The sequence below is a fragment of the Culex pipiens genome, chromosome 1 (assembly GCF_016801865.2).
Source record: "Culex pipiens pallens isolate TS chromosome 1, TS_CPP_V2, whole genome shotgun sequence".
Taxonomy (NCBI): Eukaryota; Metazoa; Arthropoda; class Insecta; order Diptera; family Culicidae; genus Culex; species Culex pipiens.
The window spans coordinates 108,586,506-108,605,851 of NC_068937.1; the positions used below are offsets into that span (position 1 = coordinate 108,586,506).

The window sequence follows — 19,346 nt, forward strand, 5'->3', positions numbered from 1 at the left end:
CGATCTTTTGGAAAACGGTATTTTCTTTTTTTTAAATCAAGACGAAAATGTCAAAAGGGCGTAGTATTGAATGTTTGGCATTTTTGAAATGAAATTTCCCTGAAATCAAACTTTCTGTGGCTATGGAGAAATTAAAAGTGAGAGTGTGTGCGTGCAACAACTTTTCGAAGTGCCATGGTAAACTTCACAGCAACTTAACAGAAAGTTTAACTCCATGTTGCAGATTTGACAGTTCGATATCGCGAAAACGGGGCCCTATATAAAATAAATCTGTTAAGTATTATTTTTCATTTTTTTTCCATTCATAACTTGGCGGCAGAATTTTTGTCCATACTTCTCTATGGCTGAAAAGTTGCGGGTTTTTGTCCCCTAAAGCATACCAAAAAATGACCCCTAAAACATATCACAACATCTCGAAAATCAAAAATTGGTAAATTGAGTTTTTATAAAAAAAACGTTAATTCAATAATCGTCAATTTTTTCCGTGTACCTATTTTTTTCTGAATATTCCTCAACAAAACCTACAACATTGCCGAAGACACCAAATTGATTAGAAAATTCATTCAAAAGTTACAGATTTTCGAATATATATGTACCACTTTTTATGGACAGCTGCCATAATTGTATGGAGACTTGTATGGGTGAACAAATGACACAAAAAAGCTTCTTTGGTCATAGGGAAGGCCCCCACATAGTTTGAGCCAAATCAAAAAATACAAAAAAATAAAAATGGTCGAAACCGGCCGATTTTGTAGAGAATCGCTTCTATGGAATTACTAGACAAAGGTAAACAAAACTAAAAATATAAAAAAATGAAATAACAAGCCATAGTCTTAACACTTTAACGAAAACAAGTCTCGAGTTTTTTTTTGAAAAGGTCCTATAAACAAAATTTTCATTTTTTGCTTTTTGGGTGTTTTTAGAACCGCCTTGAGTCAGGGGTATTCAAAAACACCCAAAAAGCAAAAAGTGAAAATTTTGTTTATAGGACCTTTTCAAAAAAAACTCGAGAAGTGCTTTATAATGCATTTTACACTAGTTCAGCAGAAAATGAATTTAAAATTAAACTCAGCTGATTGCACTTGAATTTCCATTGAAATTTTGAAGTTTTTTGAAAAAATAGTTTTGCCCCCTGAAAAATATTTAAAAATATTTGTACCAGCCTAATCAAAAACAGAATGAGGAATGGTTCCATTTGTTGCAAAATAGTTCCAGCTGTTAAAATGCTTATGCGTCCTTTTCAAATGCCGTTCCAGAGTTCTTGATCTCATGCATAATGCAACATTATGATTTTGCAAAACGGGAATTGTGATAATCAAAAAATAAGAAAATAAAAGAAATTTTAAACAATATCGTTTTTATCACATTGGCAGTTGTGCTTAGATTTAAAACCCGTACACATTCCTCCCCTTCACCGTTCCGTCCCCGCGTGCAGACTGGTCTGGTCCCCGATCACCAGCAAAGCCAGCTTGATATTGGCCCTCGTCTCTACGCTCTTGTCCCGGATCACGTCGGCCTGTTTGGTCAGTACTTTTACCTTCATGTCCACAAATTTGAGCGCCTCCTCCAGGGTAAACTCCAGGAAGTGCTTCAAACCGATGTCCACCAGGATCCGGTTGACGTGGTCCGCTTTGGCCTTCATGAAAAAGTTCCCCCCGATGTTGACCTGCGTCTTGAAGCCGTCCACGGCGTTGTCTTGGATGTTTTCGACCATGTTCTTGAGCTGGACGTATTCCATGATTTCGGCGTTGACGCGGCTCAGCTGCTGCTCGTAGGTTCGCAAGTCCTCCCGGAGGCAGTCGTTGATGAAGCTTTCCACATTGGCCGGTGAGACCCGCTCGTTCGCCGCTGGAGTCATTTTTTATTTGACACAATTTCAACGGGATACAATTTACGAAAAATGCTGCGAAATCATGTGCGACTGAACCGAACTTAATCAAACGTTTTTTGCAGAATGTCAACAAACAAAACATCAAAACAAACCTCGTGCTAGCAAAGTTAAAGGGTCTATCGTGATAAGTGATTTTCTGAAGAAAAGAAAAAAATATTTTAAATGTTTCTTTCTTATCTTTTGTTCTCAAATCAGTCAGGAAGTAAAAATTGCTTAATTTTTACACATATTTTTTTATATCAAAAATTATATTTATAAATATTGTTTATTTCATCGTAGCCCCTTTTCAAAATGCAATTTCTTTTCGCAGTCAGGGGATAAGGCACTGCTACGCCCACCCAAAACAAAACGACTGAAGATGGTGCAGCGGGTTCAACTTTTGGCGAGCAGATGGCGCATGACGAGCCAATTTTTAGCCGAGGCACTCAAACAATCATTCATAGATGGCGCAGTAAGTATTGCGCGTATTGAGAAAATATCAGTTTTGGTGATTTTCTTGTATGGGTCTCAAAGATACGAGCGCAAAAGTTTTTTCAATTGATCCTAGCAATCTTGTTGATTTTGGCGTTCTGTGGCTGACAGCTCACCTTTAAAATTTTCAGCTCAAGTGTATCATTTTGTTTTTTGAGTGGGTTTATTTCTGGCAGCAAGTTATTTTAACGGAAAATATGAATATGAATATTAATTAAAATTGAACTACTTTCTTTTATTGATATTCTATTGATTCGAATGGTGGTTTGACATGGTGCCTCTTCCCAGAATTAAGGCAGTTAGAATTTCTGTGTGAAGAAGGCAATTGCACACCGTTAAATGGGTCACATCCGGTTGATCCGCGCGATGTCCTGGTCCGGTTTTTTGCGATCTTCAACTGGGTCGGTTCAAGAATCATTGGCTCTTCTTTCTGTTAAGTTCTTTTGTGTAGGTAGTTGATTTTTTCGTAATCTTCAGCCAGACAGTTAATGAGAATTTTGAAAATAAAAAATGCGAGCCAAACCTTTCAAACAAAAGGCCTTTAAAATTTTATGAGCGAGCTGCTCGAATCTCAGCTCGAGATGAAACACTTGACTTTTTAGTAAAATTATCCCCGCACGCGGTTCATTAAGTAATGAAAAAGTTTGTTTTTTGTTCTATTTCGTTTAAATTTTGTTCACATCACATTCAATTTGTAGTTTTTTTTTTTTTGTAATTAAGCTTGTCGTAGATTTTGCCAACTCCCGGGCCGGAACCGACTACCGGGTTTACGTCGCTGGTGGATTAGGGCGTCAGTACGATGGTCGTGGCTATGAAGAGCGCCTCGCTTGCCGTTGCGTTGTGCAGGTTGATCTCTAGGTTCTGTAGCTCTGGAATGTAAGGGCGGACCTGGAAAATCGAGATGTTTTAAAGAATTTCTTTAAAAATTAATTTATGCCCTCCCATTCACCTTCCTGCCATCGACCCGATGCAGGTTCCAACATCCCCGAACAGGACTTGGAATCGACATAGCACGGATACCGCTGTCCACAGTAGGTCCCGGGGTAGCCGTCGCATGTCCGCACCGACAACTCCGTCACTTCAACAGTTGCTGCGTCCACACTCGGATTGGCCAGCCAATCAGCCGCCGTCGCCATTTCTACAAAAAAATACTTCAGAAAAATGGTTTGATTTAGGAATTCCACTAAAATTATTTACCCGTACGCATTATCACGATTTTCTCAAATTGACAGTCAAATTTGCTTTGATTTTTTCTAAGCCTACTCTCTCATCTATACCTTTCCATTGCGACGATATCTTCCTGCGGCGATTAATTGGAGCGCAGGATTCTAATTTTTCTCGAAATTATTAATATTGATTTGAATCGTTAAAATGTACGTGTTTTTCAACGAAAAGGGAAAATGTGATAAATCGCCGGTAAATTTATGAAGTTACCTTAAGGGGCCGTCCATAAACCACTTGGACACTAGGGTGGTCCAAATCCGGACTTCCTATGGGCTACCCCCTGAAATCAAAGATTGGCTAAATTACAAATTTGAGCTCATTCTGACCACGGGAGCCCCTCCCTCTAATCGCTTGAAGTTTATATGGAAAAAATCGTCAAAATGTATGGAAAAAAGCAACTGTTCCAGTATTTTACCAGTAGAGGGTGCAATAGTTATCAAATTCTTACCATTTCTCAGATGTAGAACCTTCATTCAATTTGTACATTTTGAAGATTTTTCCCATACAAACTGGATTTGGATTTGAAGCACATACAAACTTACACAAGCTTTAGTACCTTTTTGAAATATTATGGCAAATCAATGAAATAAAAGATTTTTATAATAAATAAATATATTATCCATACCTTCCCCAGAAATTAAAAAAAAATACCTTGCTACACCTATATTTTATTTAAAAATGATTTAATATTTTTAGCATTTTTTCTGAAAATCATAGATTGTTTTTATTGTAAAAACACAAACACAAACTTAAAACGGCCCAACAAGATTCGAAGATATGTTTTTTTTAAAATAATTTATCGGATTTGGGTATTTTAATCGATCCCTAAGTACCATGCTTCTCCACAGAAATAATTCCACAGTATATTTTGCTCAGGGGGTAGCGAAGAAGCCGCCATCTTGAAGTTCAGATAACAAACACTCAGAATCAGTATTATTCATATTACTTTGGTAACACGAAGTGTGTTATCCTGGTTAAACTCAAAAGTCCCATGCAAATGTGTAAAACCAAACTGAAAAATGTGTAATGCCGATTCACAGTGTACGGGCGCACTGTTTGATCGACCAAAAGAAAAAAAGCAAAAAAAGGTAAACAGAAAAATCACTTTTTTCGATATGAATTTTCAGCCAATATTGGGATGGAATCTCCAAGGATATGATAGAATTTGCCATCAGCAACACAATTCACGTGTTTTTTCAGGTATTTACCGATTGAATTGCGGGAAATTTGAAAATAAAAAACCCAAACAATGATTTGTTATGGGCTACCCAGCCTGATGGCAAGATTGTCAAATTGTATGTATGGGCCGCGATACTCACATTGGTTGGACCGTGGACCCCGCTATTTGGTCGCTTTACCCCTCTGACGCTAAATATAGGGTAAAAGAGCCAGCAAATGTGCAATTGAAAAAAAAAGTTTTTTTTGTGAAAAATTATTTTAAATTTTGTTTTTGATGAATAAATTCGAATATGTTTTGTCAAAAAATATATAACTAGAAAAAATCAAATATTATCCAGCCTTTTGAGGACGAACCAATCGTTCACATATTTTAATGTTAACTTATAAACATATTTTAGTGTTAAATGTCAATATTCCAAGAAGATAATGTCCAGCTTGTGACGATAAACTACTTTTCCTTTACTTAGAAATCGAATCCAGAAGGGAAACGATAACCTGCTATGTTGGTCCGCACCGGGTCCTGAACTCCCATTTACGAGGCGGAAGCGTTGCCGCATGGCTCGGTCTTAACAAAAAAATTAACTAGACAATAAATAACACTTTAAATTACAAACCTAAATATTAAATAAACTTATTTTCGAATTTACTCATAAATGGCCTGTATACCCTATTTTGTGCAACCAGTTTATAGAGCGTTCACCCTATATGGACAGTCAAAAGCGAGGTTCACTTTTTGACAAGCTTGCCACCAGTCTGGGGCTACCATTTGACAGCTAGTGCTTTTGTTGTGGGCTCTCATTTGACAACCGTGCTAATGTCGACTGTTGTCAGTTTGCTTTGGTCGGAATAGGGTTGCCATCCCCCCGATTTTGCTAGAGACGCATGGTACTTTAAGTTGGAGTGGTTTAAATTTGAATTTTCTACGGAAATTACATGGCTTATAATTGTACTGAGCAAAATTCTTTTGAATTTTGAGCAAAACTTGAGCTTCCCTAGCTAGGTACTTATTTGCATTATTTATTCGACATTCATTTTATGTTAATAACATTCATTTGGTAACAAATACTTTCACTAAGGTCGACAATATTTCTTGATTTTTTCCTGACACTTTTCCAACTTGAACCCATCCCACAATAAACTCTAAAATTATCAAGGCGCAGGCGTAATATTCTCCAGTATAACCGGAACCACCTGCTGGCCGACCCTGATCAGGAATTGTGCCACTTCGATTGCCGTTTGGATTTCACTGAGCCCAGGAATCGCTCGGTCACTACCGTCGTTCGCCGGCATCATTCCAGTGGCCATCATGCTGGCTGGGTACATTTGTCGCTTTTCCCGGTGCAGCTTTTGGAGGGGATTATGTTGTTAGTGAAGGTTTGTTGCAGTCAAAAATTAAGGATAGTTACCGTATGAGTGGCTCCCAGGTGGGCAATCAGCAGAAAAATCAATCCAAATATCACAAAGCGAGTGGAATTTTCCATCGCTTGATGCTCTGCTGATTTGAAGAAACTTTTTTCAACTGAAAAGCTTCCAGCATGAGATGTTACTTTATATCATTGGCTCTAATGTCCATTCTAATGGTCCATAATTTGCCCATAATTCCTCCCGCTAAACTTCAAGTAATTGCACATAAGCTGGTGGAAGAGCTGGAAAATTGCTATTAGTATAGAAAAAAACAAACGAAAGTCTCTAGAATGATAATACCTCGACGGAAAACGCCCAAGCTAAAGTTTTTCGTTAGAACAGGGTGGCCACCTTAGTCATGGTTTTTGATAATTTCAGTAATCGTCAAATAATTCTCTGCGTATCCTTAGGTATCAGATCTGGCTTCTGGGTTTGTTTTACCAGTTTCTCTCGTTAAGTAGCCACCCTTTCCGATCGAGTGCACAGGTCAACCTTATGCTAATGCCGTCACACGAGAAATTTGCTTAAATGGTCACCCATAAAGCGCAACCAGAATGTTTAAAATTCGAGGATTTAGTCGGGTTGTGGACGGCTGTTCACAGGACCCGAGCGAGAACCCCCTCCTGGATAAAGCCACGTTGGATGAGACGCGAGAACAATTTTCTCAATTTGCCAAATCGAGTCAGACAGACATTTGGTGACTGGGTTTGCCTCTACGTCGAGGAACTATCATGAGCTCAAGGGTATAGGGCAGGAAAAAAAAAACTTCCCGCCAATAAAAGAAAATGAGCGTTTCGTGAACGAGTGTAATTAAGAAATTTAATCCGACATTAGAGACGGAACGAGTGGGGCAAGCCAAATTATCGTAGTCTGGACACGATACTGGGGAGTAATTTTCAATTTGTGACAAAAGTGAATAAAAGGTTGTTAAAAAGTTGCAAATAATTTAATCCAATACTAGAAATATACTCTTTTAGAGTACTCTATCACAAAACCCGTGAGCTACGATTGCATAAAATCGATTCTCTTGACTATTTTGAAACCAACTGCTTGGAGCCGTTCCATTCCTGGCGGTGATGTGCCACGTGATGCGCCATCGGGTGATGTTCCTCCTCCTTGACCATGGTTTTCACGTAGGCCAAAAAGGTCGTCCAAATCAGGCTGAAAAATCCGGCTACCACAATCTGGTTCTTGGGAGGCACCATTGAAAAGTTGAACGTTTGCACGCATGGCCAGTAGAAGAAGCCAACCTTGTAGGTGTCCCAGAATTTGGACTGGGCCTAAAATTAAGGTAAAAACATTACTCAAACTAATCAACTTCCCCGAATAAAATCCACAACCCACCTCTTCGGCGGCCTGGTGTTGGCTTTTGCGCTCCAGAATGCTCATGCCGTAGAAAAAGAACACGATCGCGAACGGATCGTATGCGGCCTGCTCGGTGAATGCCTTGGCCAGCGACGACCGGAAGTCCGTGCGGGGCCACATGATGTTGGCGACCCGCATCCACGTGTACAGCATCGGTGCGGAAACGAACGTGCCGTACAGGCTGTATCTGTTGGATATGATGAGAAAGATCTGATTGAAATTGATAGGAACAAGACAAGTTTCAAAATTTTGATAACATGAGACTTTTTATACTTGGCTTCTTTAACAACTGAGTAACATTTGGCTCACCTCAAGCATCGCTGCCAGTCGTAATTGTGCCAGCGTTTTCCCTCAAAAGTCTGTTGAAGAATGCAACCAAGCGGCCACAGCGCAGAGTACGAGATCATTCCCCGGAGGATTTTGTACTCGTTGGTAATTTCGGAAATGAATCTCCACCACATCTTGGGACGTCCTTGGGCTGTTGCTGCTCGGTCGGAGGTGGAAAGAAAGAAAAGGAACGAACCTGCAATAATAAGATTAGATTGGAATTCAATTATTTACTGTTCAGATTGAGTGATAGAGAAAGCAGGCGAAAGAAATTGATTGAACACGTGAATCCAAGTGGAACTTCTACCACGTCATTGACTTCTATACCCTGCCACACCACGTGTTCCTCTGAATGCGTAATCCAAGTTGCCGTAAACGCGCGCAAAAAAAGACTCGTTATACGATGGCATCCCTTGCCACTGCCAAACGATTCGCCGCCGCGCAGTAGAGTGATCGTCGTTCGGAAACGATCGAATCGGAAGGAGAGTGGAAGAAAGAGGAACAAAAGGAGCGCAACCAGCGATTTGAGCTGCGCGTGTCGGTAAGCACAGAACAAAATTACCGTTTGGCAGCAAAAGATTCAAGTGCCCGGCTAGCTCAGTCGGTAGAGCATGAGACTCTTAATCTCAGGGTCGTGGGTTCGAGCCCCACGTTGGGCGAGTATCTTTTTTGTTTCATTAGATGTATATGACACAATCTCCGGCAATGTACACCATAGGATGAAATTTTGAAAGGCTAGTATGGGCTATTTGGATATTTTTCCTCGATTCTAGACCACTTAAAGCTTAAAAAATGATGGTTTTCATCAATTGATCATTTGAATATCATTATGTACAAGTTGGTTAAGTTATGCAACAATTCGTGTTAAAATCAGCGTTTTTAAACATTTTTCTGAAAACTTATGGTTTTCAGCGAAATAAAATCCAAAAATTATTCTTTTGATTGCATTTTGTAGGTTTTAAGATGTAATAAACGGAAAGTTTATCTTAAGTTACGTATTTTTTCGAACTAGTGTAAGTTTGCCATTTTATTGCGTTGCAACGTCACGAAAAAGGGACAGTTGTTTTTGCCAACAGAAAACTAAAAATTCAATCATTTTGATATTTCGGATGCTTGTTGTACTTAGAAATGCAACCTAGAGCGACTAAATCGGTTTTCTAGATCCAAAGTTACAACAGGTTGAAGTTTGCGTTGCAACGTCACGAACTTTTAAATAATATTGGTCACATGGCAAAAAAGGTATATGCGTAGTTGATTGTTGAAGATAAAAGGATACTAAATATTATATATTTGTTAAATATTGTTTCCGAGCATATTTACAGAAGATTTGTACATGGGTCATTCACAAATTCCGTCACCTAAGCTTGTATGCAACTCGAAAAAAAGTAAGTTTTTTATGAAACTTGTTGCACAAATCAAAATAGACCGATGTTCACAAGGGGGAAATAATCTAAAACTTTCAAAAAAGTAATCACGTGGTTACTGGATGATCCCTTTATGATATACTGATTAACGTGAGGGTTCATTCTAATACAACGCAACGAATTTTTATCCCACACCCTTATGTAAGCCAAATTACAGTGAAATTCACTAAACATTAAAAATCAGGTGATTCGATTGTTTATTTTTACAAGCTTTTGTCACTTTGTCGTTGGACGAACCTTTACCTAAGTAAGTTGTATGCAACGTTAAGTTGTTCGCAATTAAAAATGTTATGTTACGCGGGTAAACAATTTTATCATTTCCTCAAATTCAATTTAAAAAGTTCAAAGGTCAACAAAATAAGTTACTTTGTTTGCAGATCACCCCTTAGGGGCCATCCACAAACGATATGGGCACTTTATTTATAAACTTCAGCCCTCCTGAAAACTTGAAGCTCCTTACCTCCCTTCTAAAACGTCCAAGCGTTATGTAAATTGCCCCCAAAACCATTAAAATATTAAGGGAGCGTTCTTGCATTACTTAACATAATATTCATATTTTCAAACCCCCTCCACCCCCTTTTAATACATACATACATTATTTTTTGTATAAATCCTCACACAGTCGTTAATGCCCCCCTTGATATTACACCGTTACGTAATAAATGAACGCCCCATTACATGGATAGAGGGGGAGGATTTTTTCGAAAAACTAATGATTGCATTCGATTTGTTGGCCAATTTCACATTAAAAATGGAAGAAGAACTCAAAATTTGCCGTTTAATAGAGCAGAGCTAATGGCGAAAATGAATTGGGTCAGGATTGAGAAAAAGTAACGCGTTGCGCTACATATTCCCCTCTCAAAAACAGAATATTTGCTTAAAATAATGGTTCAACATTGTTTCTTAGAGTAAATTTAATGTTCTTTCCTAATCTGTAACGACATATGTACCTTTACAATGTAATTTTTGAGTTACAGCCGAAATACTGAAAAAAGAAAAGTCAAAGCGTTGCAACGTCACGGCGGAATGTGTCAAATGAATTTAAAAAATTATTTTGATGTAAATTTTTCATATCAATTATAAAAAAGTTCACAAAAACAAAGCAATAGATTTCTTTACAGTTGCTGGTAAAATAACACATTTTTATTTTCAAAACAAAATGTTGTTATTGATTTATTATAATAAAATATTATTTCAAACATCAAATATGATTTAGTTAAGTACAATCATTAGTATAAGTATTGATTAATTGTACATTCTTAAGCCTTCAGCTACTTTGGTACTTTTAACATAAAAACAGTTATGTTCATACTAATTATTGAACAAATATGCAATGGAATTACGGGCTCTTATCGGTATTTTTCGGTGAAATTAAACTCTCAAAATAAGAAGAAAGAAATGAAACTGATAGGTGGATAGGTGACTAGTGTTCTAGAAGAAGATTGAAAAGGACGGAAACTAAGTCAGCGAAAGGGCCATATGAGAAAGCGTACGTGCGTGATCAAGTCTTTTAACCTTCAAATTTGGCTGTGTACAAGTACTGAGTCGCAACCTCAGTAAGTGTACAGTGTACACAATTTTTTTTTCATTGTTGTACAGGTTAAATATATAGGGTTCCACTTGTGGAAAAGTTAGAATTTTCGTTGTCCTTTGTTGGGCTTCCTTAATTTTGTTCGAAATTGAGCAGTTTCTGGTGTTATTTCAATAAAGTTCCTTAAACTTACGTTATTTCGACTTACTGAAGTGAAATTATCAGTTAAAAAATGATTCGAAAGTTAATTCAATTATAAAACGGAAATGCTGTTTTGTTGTGAAAATGCTAGTGGCCATGGCTGATTTTAGATGTGGAACTCAAAACACTTATTTGAGCGAAAATAACTATAAATGAAGCTGAACATGCCAAATACAAGCTACACGGAGAAAAAAGAGTTCCTAAAATCGCGAACAAGCGTTCATGAAAATGAGAACCACGAACAAAGTGTTCAAATTTCATGGTACGTTTTTCAAAATCGTACCATGGGATTTGAACACTTTGTTCGAGGTTCTCATTTTCATGAACGCTTGTTCACGATTTTGGGATCTTTTTTTTTCTCCGTGTATGTAGACAAATATCTGCTTGAAATTGTGATTTTATTTAATTTTTCATCAAAATACCTTCAGAGGGTCCACTATAGAAATGGAGTCCACTAATGGATAACATACCCTACCAGACCACTGCAAACTTTGTCAACGACATGTACAAGGCAAAATAAATTGAATTTTGGAAGGTTGAAAATTAGCAAAAAAAAAAGTGGTTTCGATACGTTTGAAACAGAATGTGTTGATGTGTTCAAAGTTCATGATAAATAAAAACTTATAAATTATCGCTTTTTAGTTTAAAGCTCACTATATTCATCGTTAAATCGTTTGGGATTGTTTTATTCCAATCTGATGCATGATTTTGTAAATATGTTCCGCTATGACATCTTAAATGGACAGACATTTAAAAAAAAAATCCGGCGGCCTAAACGATTATATTTTTATGATAATTCAACCAATCTTGCACAATCACTGTATTATGGAAAGAAAATAACATTTTAGTGCTTCAACGTCGCTTTTTTTGTTTTAACAAAAACTTCAAAAGTTCTTTGCTCATTTCCAAAGTTCCATTAGAGTGAAACAATCTTCAGTTTGCCAAGAATAGGTCGGCTTCTGCCGGTTGCCTAATGAATGTTCCGCACTGGAATTTGTGCTCCTCCGGCATTGAGAGGAGAACGAGGAGGGAGGCCGAAGAACGTACTGTAATTATTCAAACTTTGAACACGTTCTATTTGTATAACTTTTATACTACAGTTTGGCAAGTTTTTCGAAGGCTTGTTTTGCCGCTGTGCAATAAAAACGTTGCTTCGCCAGAAAAAAAAGGAATGATTCACAAGAGAGGAAACTTTGGCAGCCCACGAACAAGTTTGCAAGAGTATCGCGAGCTTCAAATAATTAAACGAGCTATGCAAAGTTGTACTTCTTTTCATTAAAAGGCGCAGAACTATAAAGTTTCTGTTTCTCTAAGCTATTTTATGACAAGAAGTTAGTCTGCCTTTTTATTTGAGATATGGAGAGTTGTATTGCATTTTGCAGAAAATTACACTTGGAAGCTACAATCGATAGAATCATATGACGAACAAGTTCCTTTCGAAATATGTTTTCAAACACCGCATAAGTGTTGTGTTAAGATTTGCCGACAAGCACGTACGTTCAATTTGCTTTACAATCAATCGACCTCGTTTCATTCTTCCGATGGTCAGGGCGCTAAAACGGGCTGGCATTACGCTCCATTTGATTCACTAATAGGGGTATAAAAAGATAACCCAGTTAGCATGTCCGTCGTCCGTTTGCCGGTCAGATCGTGCGGGCCGGGCCTTTTGGAGTGTGTTCAGGCCAAGGCAAATAACACGTGGATTTCAAACAGAGACTAGCGCACATTATCACCAACCGGGCTGTGGTGGGGCTCTGTTTGCTCTTGGTTGGTCCCCGTCGGGATGGTTCTCGCAGGGGCACACTTTATTGCAGAAATATGTACACAACATAAATATGCGAAACATGTGATTCACGCCATGGTGGCAGTCTCAGCTTTGACGTGGAAAACTATATCATATTTCTGCGTTTTAGTTTCGCTTCAAAGATATGACATATTTGCGTGTACACGTGCCTCGTTGAAGTAGCAAGTTGATAGTTTTTTTTTTCAACACAATGCAACGCTCTCTACATTATACACATAATCATTCTTCGATCGTCAATTAATGTTATGATTAGAATTAACCCTTTCTTTATTGTAAGTATTACTTTCGAAACACTTTTTTTCGAATCACTAGTTTCCGTCCCCCGACCCGAAAGTCGACGACTTTGGTCTGAAGCTGAGAAAAGCTGTTGTTTATTTTTTGGGCAACAGAAAATACGACTTTTTACATTTTTGTTTACCATGACCGAATTGGATGAAAATTGAATTGGTATCTTTAAATATCTCGAGAAGCTAGTTCAATTCGTTCCTCCCCAAAAATCCTTTTCCAACTTTTTTTTTGCATTTTATTTGTAAAAAGCTTCGAGCAAAACAAATCGTGTAAACCATTTAGGTCCGATGGGTTAATACACAATTCAATTAAACAAATTCCTGATCATTATGAAAAATTGACTTGTTTTATGTGACTTTTAAAAAAATGTTTTTTTTTTTCAGGGGTCATCTTCGGCTGTGCTTAGGCTGGTACACATTTTATTTAAAGTTTTTGTCTCCCCCCCCCCTTCAAAGTTGGCCCGAAAAATCAGGAGGTAAAAATTTATGTTTTTCAAAAAACTTCAAAATTTCAATGGAAATTTAAGTGCAATCAGCTGAAATCAATTTAAAATGCATTCCCTTGCGTTCAGAATCATTTTTAGCATGTTTGGGTTGATTTAAAAATGTTTAGAATTTTTGAAAATTTTCGATTTTTAGTATTGCGAAAAGGTTTTTTTCGTTGAAATTTTTGTTTTCGTCAAATCTTACATTTTTTTTAAAATTGATGATTGCAAAACAACTTAACTAGTGTAAAATGCATTTTAAAGCACTTTTTGCATTCAAATGTTGAGAGTATGGCTTGTTATTTCATTTTTTTGCGAGTCGAAAAACGGAATACATTTTTGCATTCTTGTAACAATTTCCCACTAGTAGAAGTTTGTCAATTATAAATATTACTTGTTTTTTAAACATAATTAAAAAAAAAAAAACTTCAAATTTAAAGGCATTTTCAGTGGAACAAATTTCATATAAAATGTGCAATACGAATTGATCATGAGTAAGAACAACACTAGTTTTAACGAATTTTGGGCCAAATTCGGACTTTATAACAATATTATTTGAAATTAATATAATTTTTTTTAAAAGCTTATAAACTAAGTTAACTAAATATAAAAATGATGTTTTTTTTCTTAAAAACTAAATAAGGTATTTATGGTACATTTGACGAAAAAAAACCCCGGGATTCAAAATAAAAATTTTCAACGCAACTAATTCTTCAAACACTGTTTATAAAACTTTTTTTAAGTGCATGGACCTTGTGTAGCTTACTTCAGTTAAATGCTTTAAAAATAAAAATCTTGAGAAAAACCTAACCAGTTGAAAACATTCCAAAAATAAATTTGAAATCCTATCAATGTCACCCCGGTTTAAGGTATATAAAAATTGAAATAACAAGCCAGAATTTTAACATTCCAATGAAAAAAGGCATGGAAGATGCAATCACCAATTTTCAAATTATCTAAGCTTTTACGAAAATGTACTAAAACTCAAAATATTTTCAAATTAACTCAAACATGTAAAAAAGTGATGAAAGTGCCAACCTTTAAGATATGAGGGTAATTCTCTACCAACTCACACGAAATCGAGAAAAGTTTCCCCGACTCCTCTTCGATTTGCTTGAAACTTTGTCCTAAGGGACAGCATCACGAGTTATCGCGATTTTATGAAAAAAAGTTAAGAAAATCATCCAAAATTTGCTATTTAGGATCTTTTTGCTGAAAAATGGCTCTGTACGAAATTACCAAAAATTATTATTTTTTAAGTTTTACCGCCAAACCGTAATAATATGATTGAGAATCCAAAACACTCTATTATTTCTACTGGAATCACCTGCGTGCACCTTTCTCAAAAAGCGGGGAATATATAAAAAAATAAGACGTGAATGTTGAAAAAATATATAAATAATAATAATTGGGTCCTTGTATTGAGTTTCGATATCTTACTAACGACGATAAAATCTTTTTTTCTGAGCACAATAAGAGAACAAATGTTTAAAATGGTGGAAATTTACGTTCTTAGATATTGTCTAAGAATAATAGAATAATATATATTGTCTAAGAATAATAGAAAAAAAACGAAGGGGGTAAACTTTATCAACATCGAGTTTTTGTGATGAAAAATTATTTAAAGAAATGGGTACATTTTTTAAAGTCTAATTATTTCTATCCAAATAGTCTTAATCATAACCTACAACTTAGCCGAAAGCATCAGAAAATCCCTTCTCTAGAAACAGATTTTCGAATATTTTCATAGCACTTTTCTATGCTACCAAATTTAAAATGGTTGCCGTTACAAAAGAAGCACTAATTCAAACAAATTTCCTGTTCCGCAAAATAATTACACAGTAAAGTCCCAACGCCGACGCCGCCGGATCAAATCCCAGCTCACACCATCGTAATTGTTTAACCGTCCTTCCACCCATCAGGAAAGGTGTTTTTTCGGCCGAGGATAAATGTAGGACTCACACTTTTCATATTTGATTCCCCTCGATTTTATTTTTCCACATTCATTCTTGTGCTCTCTTCAAAGGGCGCAAAAGGGCGCGCGCGCGAAGGTTATCATTTTGTGAAATTTATGATCTGCGCTTTTATTTATGGGATATAAAATTAATTATTTTTAATGTTCGTGTGCCCATCAGTTCCCGTCCACCGTACGTTGGGGAGAGCCCATCGGACCAACCGGCCGGCCGGACAAGTAAAACGCAAGGTGAGATAATCGACGCCCATGGCACGGGTCTTCTTCAGCAAAAAAAAAGAAGAAAAAGCGGAAAAAAACGCAGGCAGAACCTCTGCGATCTCTGGGTTAACGTGATGCTCGCGAGGAGGACTAATGCCACCCCCTTTGCTGGGGGCTTCTCCATGTGATCATGCTCGCCGGTTGGCTATGGTGGGTATGATCTCTGATCAGCTATTAATTTTACGACTTGTTTTAGTGGCTGTGCGCTCCACATGTGTTAGAAAAGGCGATGAGTAAATGATGATTTTTATGCCGCTGTTAAATCTTATCAATCTTCTTCTTCCTTTTTGTTGCCGAGCAGTAAAGATTCTACAATTATGAACATGTGATGTAGTAAACAATTTTTGAGCTGATTGGGGAAGCATTGCTGGAATTTTGATTGCAGAGAAACCTCTTTTTTTACGCGGAGGTGTTTGTAATATTCTGAACTCTCTGGAATCTCTTTGAAGTCGAGTGTTCCAAGTACTTTTGTATCTTTAAAATTTTAATATTGGCAAATATTTTAGTGATAACTCGAAGATTTTTTTTTCACTTAAATTGAGCAAACCATAAATTATTACCAACTCATGTTATAATTTCTCGAATATCTGCAGAAATGTTACACAAATTTTATAATTTAAAAGATAATCAATGCTCGAAATCACGACCCTTTATGCCTAATCGATGGGGTGGCCCGTAATCAAGGCTCATACAAAGCTAGTTATGAAATAGGAGAAGCTGCTTGATGGTTCGTGGAGTTGGCCACCTAAAGCTGGTGTGTGGGGAGGAAGGAAGGTTTGCGCTTTGGTTCGTTTCCGCCCGATGTTTATTCAAATATAATTAGTAGTGATTAGCGAACGAATGCGAGATTGTTATTATCATTATGCTAATGTTGATTCTAATTTTAATTTATTCGGGCGGTGGAAAATGTGAACAGTTTTATACGCGGAACCGCATCGAATTCGACCACCGGCAAACCGTCACACAGACACTCACACACACTCGAATTGGACGCGATTCATTAGCATATCTACATGAATTTGATATATTATACATATATACAGAGATAGAGAGAGATCTGCATTTTAAAATGACGCTGCAAGCCAACCAACAAGCCAAAACGAGCATATTTTCGATGGGAGCACTCATGCAAGATGGACACTTTAATGGGCATGTTTATGTCCTTATGACAATGGTAATGGAGCGAGGGCCGCCGAGGTTGGCGGCCGGGGTATTAAAAAGTAACGACCGCGGGATAGGGCCAAACCCGTTCAGAACGGCCGTGCCATTCATGCGTGATGATGGCGCAATAGACTCGCTAGCAATGGTTGGCATTGGGTTTCAGGTTTTGGTTATCAGCTGAAAGTGTTCTCATGATAGCAATATAGCGACAATAAATGATGATAATTTATTTCTCATTGTTTGTGATGGATTTGCGTTTGCCGTGCGCATTTGCACGCTGGAATTCCCGCGATAGAATCGTTGAATGAGTAATGAATTCAAAGTTGTCAATTTCCGGTTAATTTGGTTGCATGCGGACGAAGTTGTTCGACTGTTGCATAATAGAATAAATAGTATTCGTAATAATGAGTGTATAGTCGGTTGCATGTATAAGTAGAGCGTCCAATTTTCCGGGATTACAAAAATCCAGGGAAACGGGAACTTTTTAACAAATTTCACGGCAAATCCCGGGAATTCCCGGGAATTTAAAATTTAGGAAAATTGTTCCGATCTTGGCTCTGATTAATATTTTTGCGACAAAAATCTAAATTAACATTGACACATTAAGTTTGAATAAATAAATAAATAAAATCATTTAGAAATTATGATTTTTTGACTAATAACTTTTCAAGAACAAGTCTTACTGGTTTCCGCTTTTGAACAAATTAGGAAATTGTTCAATTTACCTTCAAAATCGAACTTCTCGTGTTTTTTTACTTGAAACAAATTTCTTTATGAGATCACATCGCATAGTTTTCATATATTTAGAGGGAGTTTTTGAAATATGATCGCATTCTATGGGCAACTTTCATATGTTACAAAGTAGTTTTTATATGATTTTTATGGTTTCATATATCGTATAGTTGATGTTAGATGGGTTTCAGCCTAATAAATGACTTCGGTTAGAAGCGTTAATTTTGCTTTTGATGGGAAGGAATGAAAACCTATTTTTCCAAATGATAAATCACCAATCATTGTTTAAAAAGCTTTCCAAATATGTAATGGCTTATTTTAAATCCACAATTTAGTAATTTCTGTTGCTTAAAAAAAGCAAAAGCTATTTTCAGTTTTGAATATGATACATTAATGATTATTTAGATAAAACTTAACATTGCATTTTCAGAAGAGCTGGTATAACAGTAAATTGAACTTTAATTAATCAAATTGAGTTCTTTATTTTATTTTATTCCAATACATTTTCAAAACATTGTTTAAGAAAAATGTATACCTCCGCTTGAATTTCGGGAATTCCCAAGAAATATACAAATTTCCCGGGAAACGAGAAATACGAGTTGGAATAGCGGAAGACGGCAAAAGTCACGAGAATAGGTCGGAAAGCTTAGTGTTACGAAAAGGGGTATTTTCCCCTTATCAGTCAATTTTTTTTTGCCGGGTACGGTGGTGTAGTAGCTAGTTTGGTAGTCTCTCACCCCAGTAATGCCTGGGTTCAATCCCAGACGGACCCGGTGGCATTTTTCGAGACGAAATGTGCCTGATCACGCCTTCTATCTGACGGGGAAGTAAAACGTCGGTCCATTTGCGTAAAAGAGGATTTGGGTGACTCACCACACATAACCTTCGGACGTCTAGAAATGAGCAGAAACTTGCAACAGAGACCACAAAAAACCCGGGGGTCGTTAAAGTGGATTGCTTTGCTTTTGCAGTAAATTTTCTAGAACGTAAGATTTCATTGCCTTATTTTTTTATCAAAAGATATAATAAATTTGAGAAAAATAAAAATTTTCTTTTCTCATATTCCAACAATGTGTATGACGTGTCACAAGATAGCACCGCCATTTTGATAAGAAGTTGGTCTACGTCACAAGTACGATATGTGGGAAACGGTTGCGAATTTCCTGAATTGTTTTAAAGCATCTTGTAGGGTTTGTGCAGAATAACAAAACGTAATCATTAACCCATTTTTGTCCAAAATGGTCCTTGTCACAAGATAGCACGTAAGCGACGAGATTATCAAGTAATTTGAAATCCATGCTCCAACAATCGCTAGCAAAATCATTCAATCTGATGCATTTGCGATATCATTGTAGCGAGCAGGGGAATATTCCTGCCAACTTTTGCCATACCGCCAATCAACCAGCATACACAAATATAAATGTTTGAATAAATATGTAATTTCGAGTAGCGCTTAAACATACATAAAGTAGCGGTCGGGCCCACAGTTCGTAGAACCTACTTTGGCCCCACCGGTAGTGTAGACACACATTTTGAACCAATTTAATATTTGAAATTTGAATTTTATGCATGATTTGTCTCCAGTTGTGGCAACCGCTGCAGCAACCGTACTTGAACCATTTGCGGA

The 19,346-nt window shown here is 36.9% G+C and overlaps 3 protein-coding genes and 1 non-coding gene across 14 annotated transcripts in view; 1 reads left to right on the plus strand and 3 right to left on the minus strand.

Moving 5' to 3' along the window:
• Positions 1-1,336: 1,336 nt before the first annotated feature.
• On the minus strand, positions 1,337-1,981 carry LOC120423421 (protein UXT). The gene has a single exon (XM_039587224.2). The coding sequence runs from the start codon at positions 1,856-1,858 to the stop codon at positions 1,412-1,414; it is 447 nt and encodes a 148-aa protein (XP_039443158.1). The 5' UTR covers positions 1,859-1,981; the 3' UTR covers positions 1,337-1,411.
• A 3,713-nt stretch (positions 1,982-5,694) lies between these two features.
• Positions 5,695-6,961, minus strand: LOC120423424 (uncharacterized). The gene is made up of 2 exons (XM_039587232.2): positions 6,172-6,961; positions 5,695-6,109 (listed from the first exon to the last, which is right to left on the minus strand). The coding sequence occupies exons 1-2, from the start codon at positions 6,244-6,246 to the stop codon at positions 5,915-5,917; spliced, it is 270 nt and encodes an 89-aa protein (XP_039443166.1). The 5' UTR covers positions 6,247-6,961; the 3' UTR covers positions 5,695-5,914.
• A 132-nt stretch (positions 6,962-7,093) lies between these two features.
• The window catches only part of LOC120423423 (mpv17-like protein), a 221,598-nt gene continuing 209,345 nt past the window's right edge, over positions 7,094-19,346 (minus strand). For 10 of the 11 annotated variants that reach the window (XM_052706096.1, XM_052706092.1, XM_052706095.1 and 7 more), the window contains 3 exons: positions 7,844-8,057; positions 7,514-7,721; positions 7,094-7,449 (listed from right to left, as the gene is read on the minus strand). In XM_052706096.1, coding sequence (XP_052562056.1) covers positions 7,201-7,449; positions 7,514-7,721; positions 7,844-7,995 — 609 coding nt within the window. In that variant the 5' untranslated portion in view covers positions 7,996-8,057 and the 3' untranslated portion in view covers positions 7,094-7,200. Of the gene's footprint in view, positions 7,450-7,513; positions 7,722-7,843; positions 8,058-8,188; positions 8,298-19,346 lie in introns of those variants that run through there. The other variant, XM_039587230.2, reaches the window with a different exon arrangement.
• Positions 8,448-8,520, plus strand: Trnak-cuu (transfer RNA lysine (anticodon CUU)). Its single transcript has one exon. It is a non-coding gene; the product is annotated as a tRNA-Lys (tRNA).

Bases quoted from the DNA above. Each gene is read 5' to 3' on its own strand.
- LOC120423421 (XM_039587224.2), bottom strand. From the start codon at position 1,858: ATGACTCCAGCGGCGAACGAGCGGGTCTCACCGGCCAATGTGGAAAGC.
- LOC120423424 (XM_039587232.2), bottom strand. From the start codon at position 6,246: ATGGAAAATTCCACTCGCTTTGTGATATTTGGATTGATTTTTCTGCTG. The intron at 6,110-6,171 runs GTAACTATCCTT...CCCCTCCAAAAG, and splicing joins ACCTGGGAGCCACTCATACG to CTGCACCGGGAAAAGCGACA.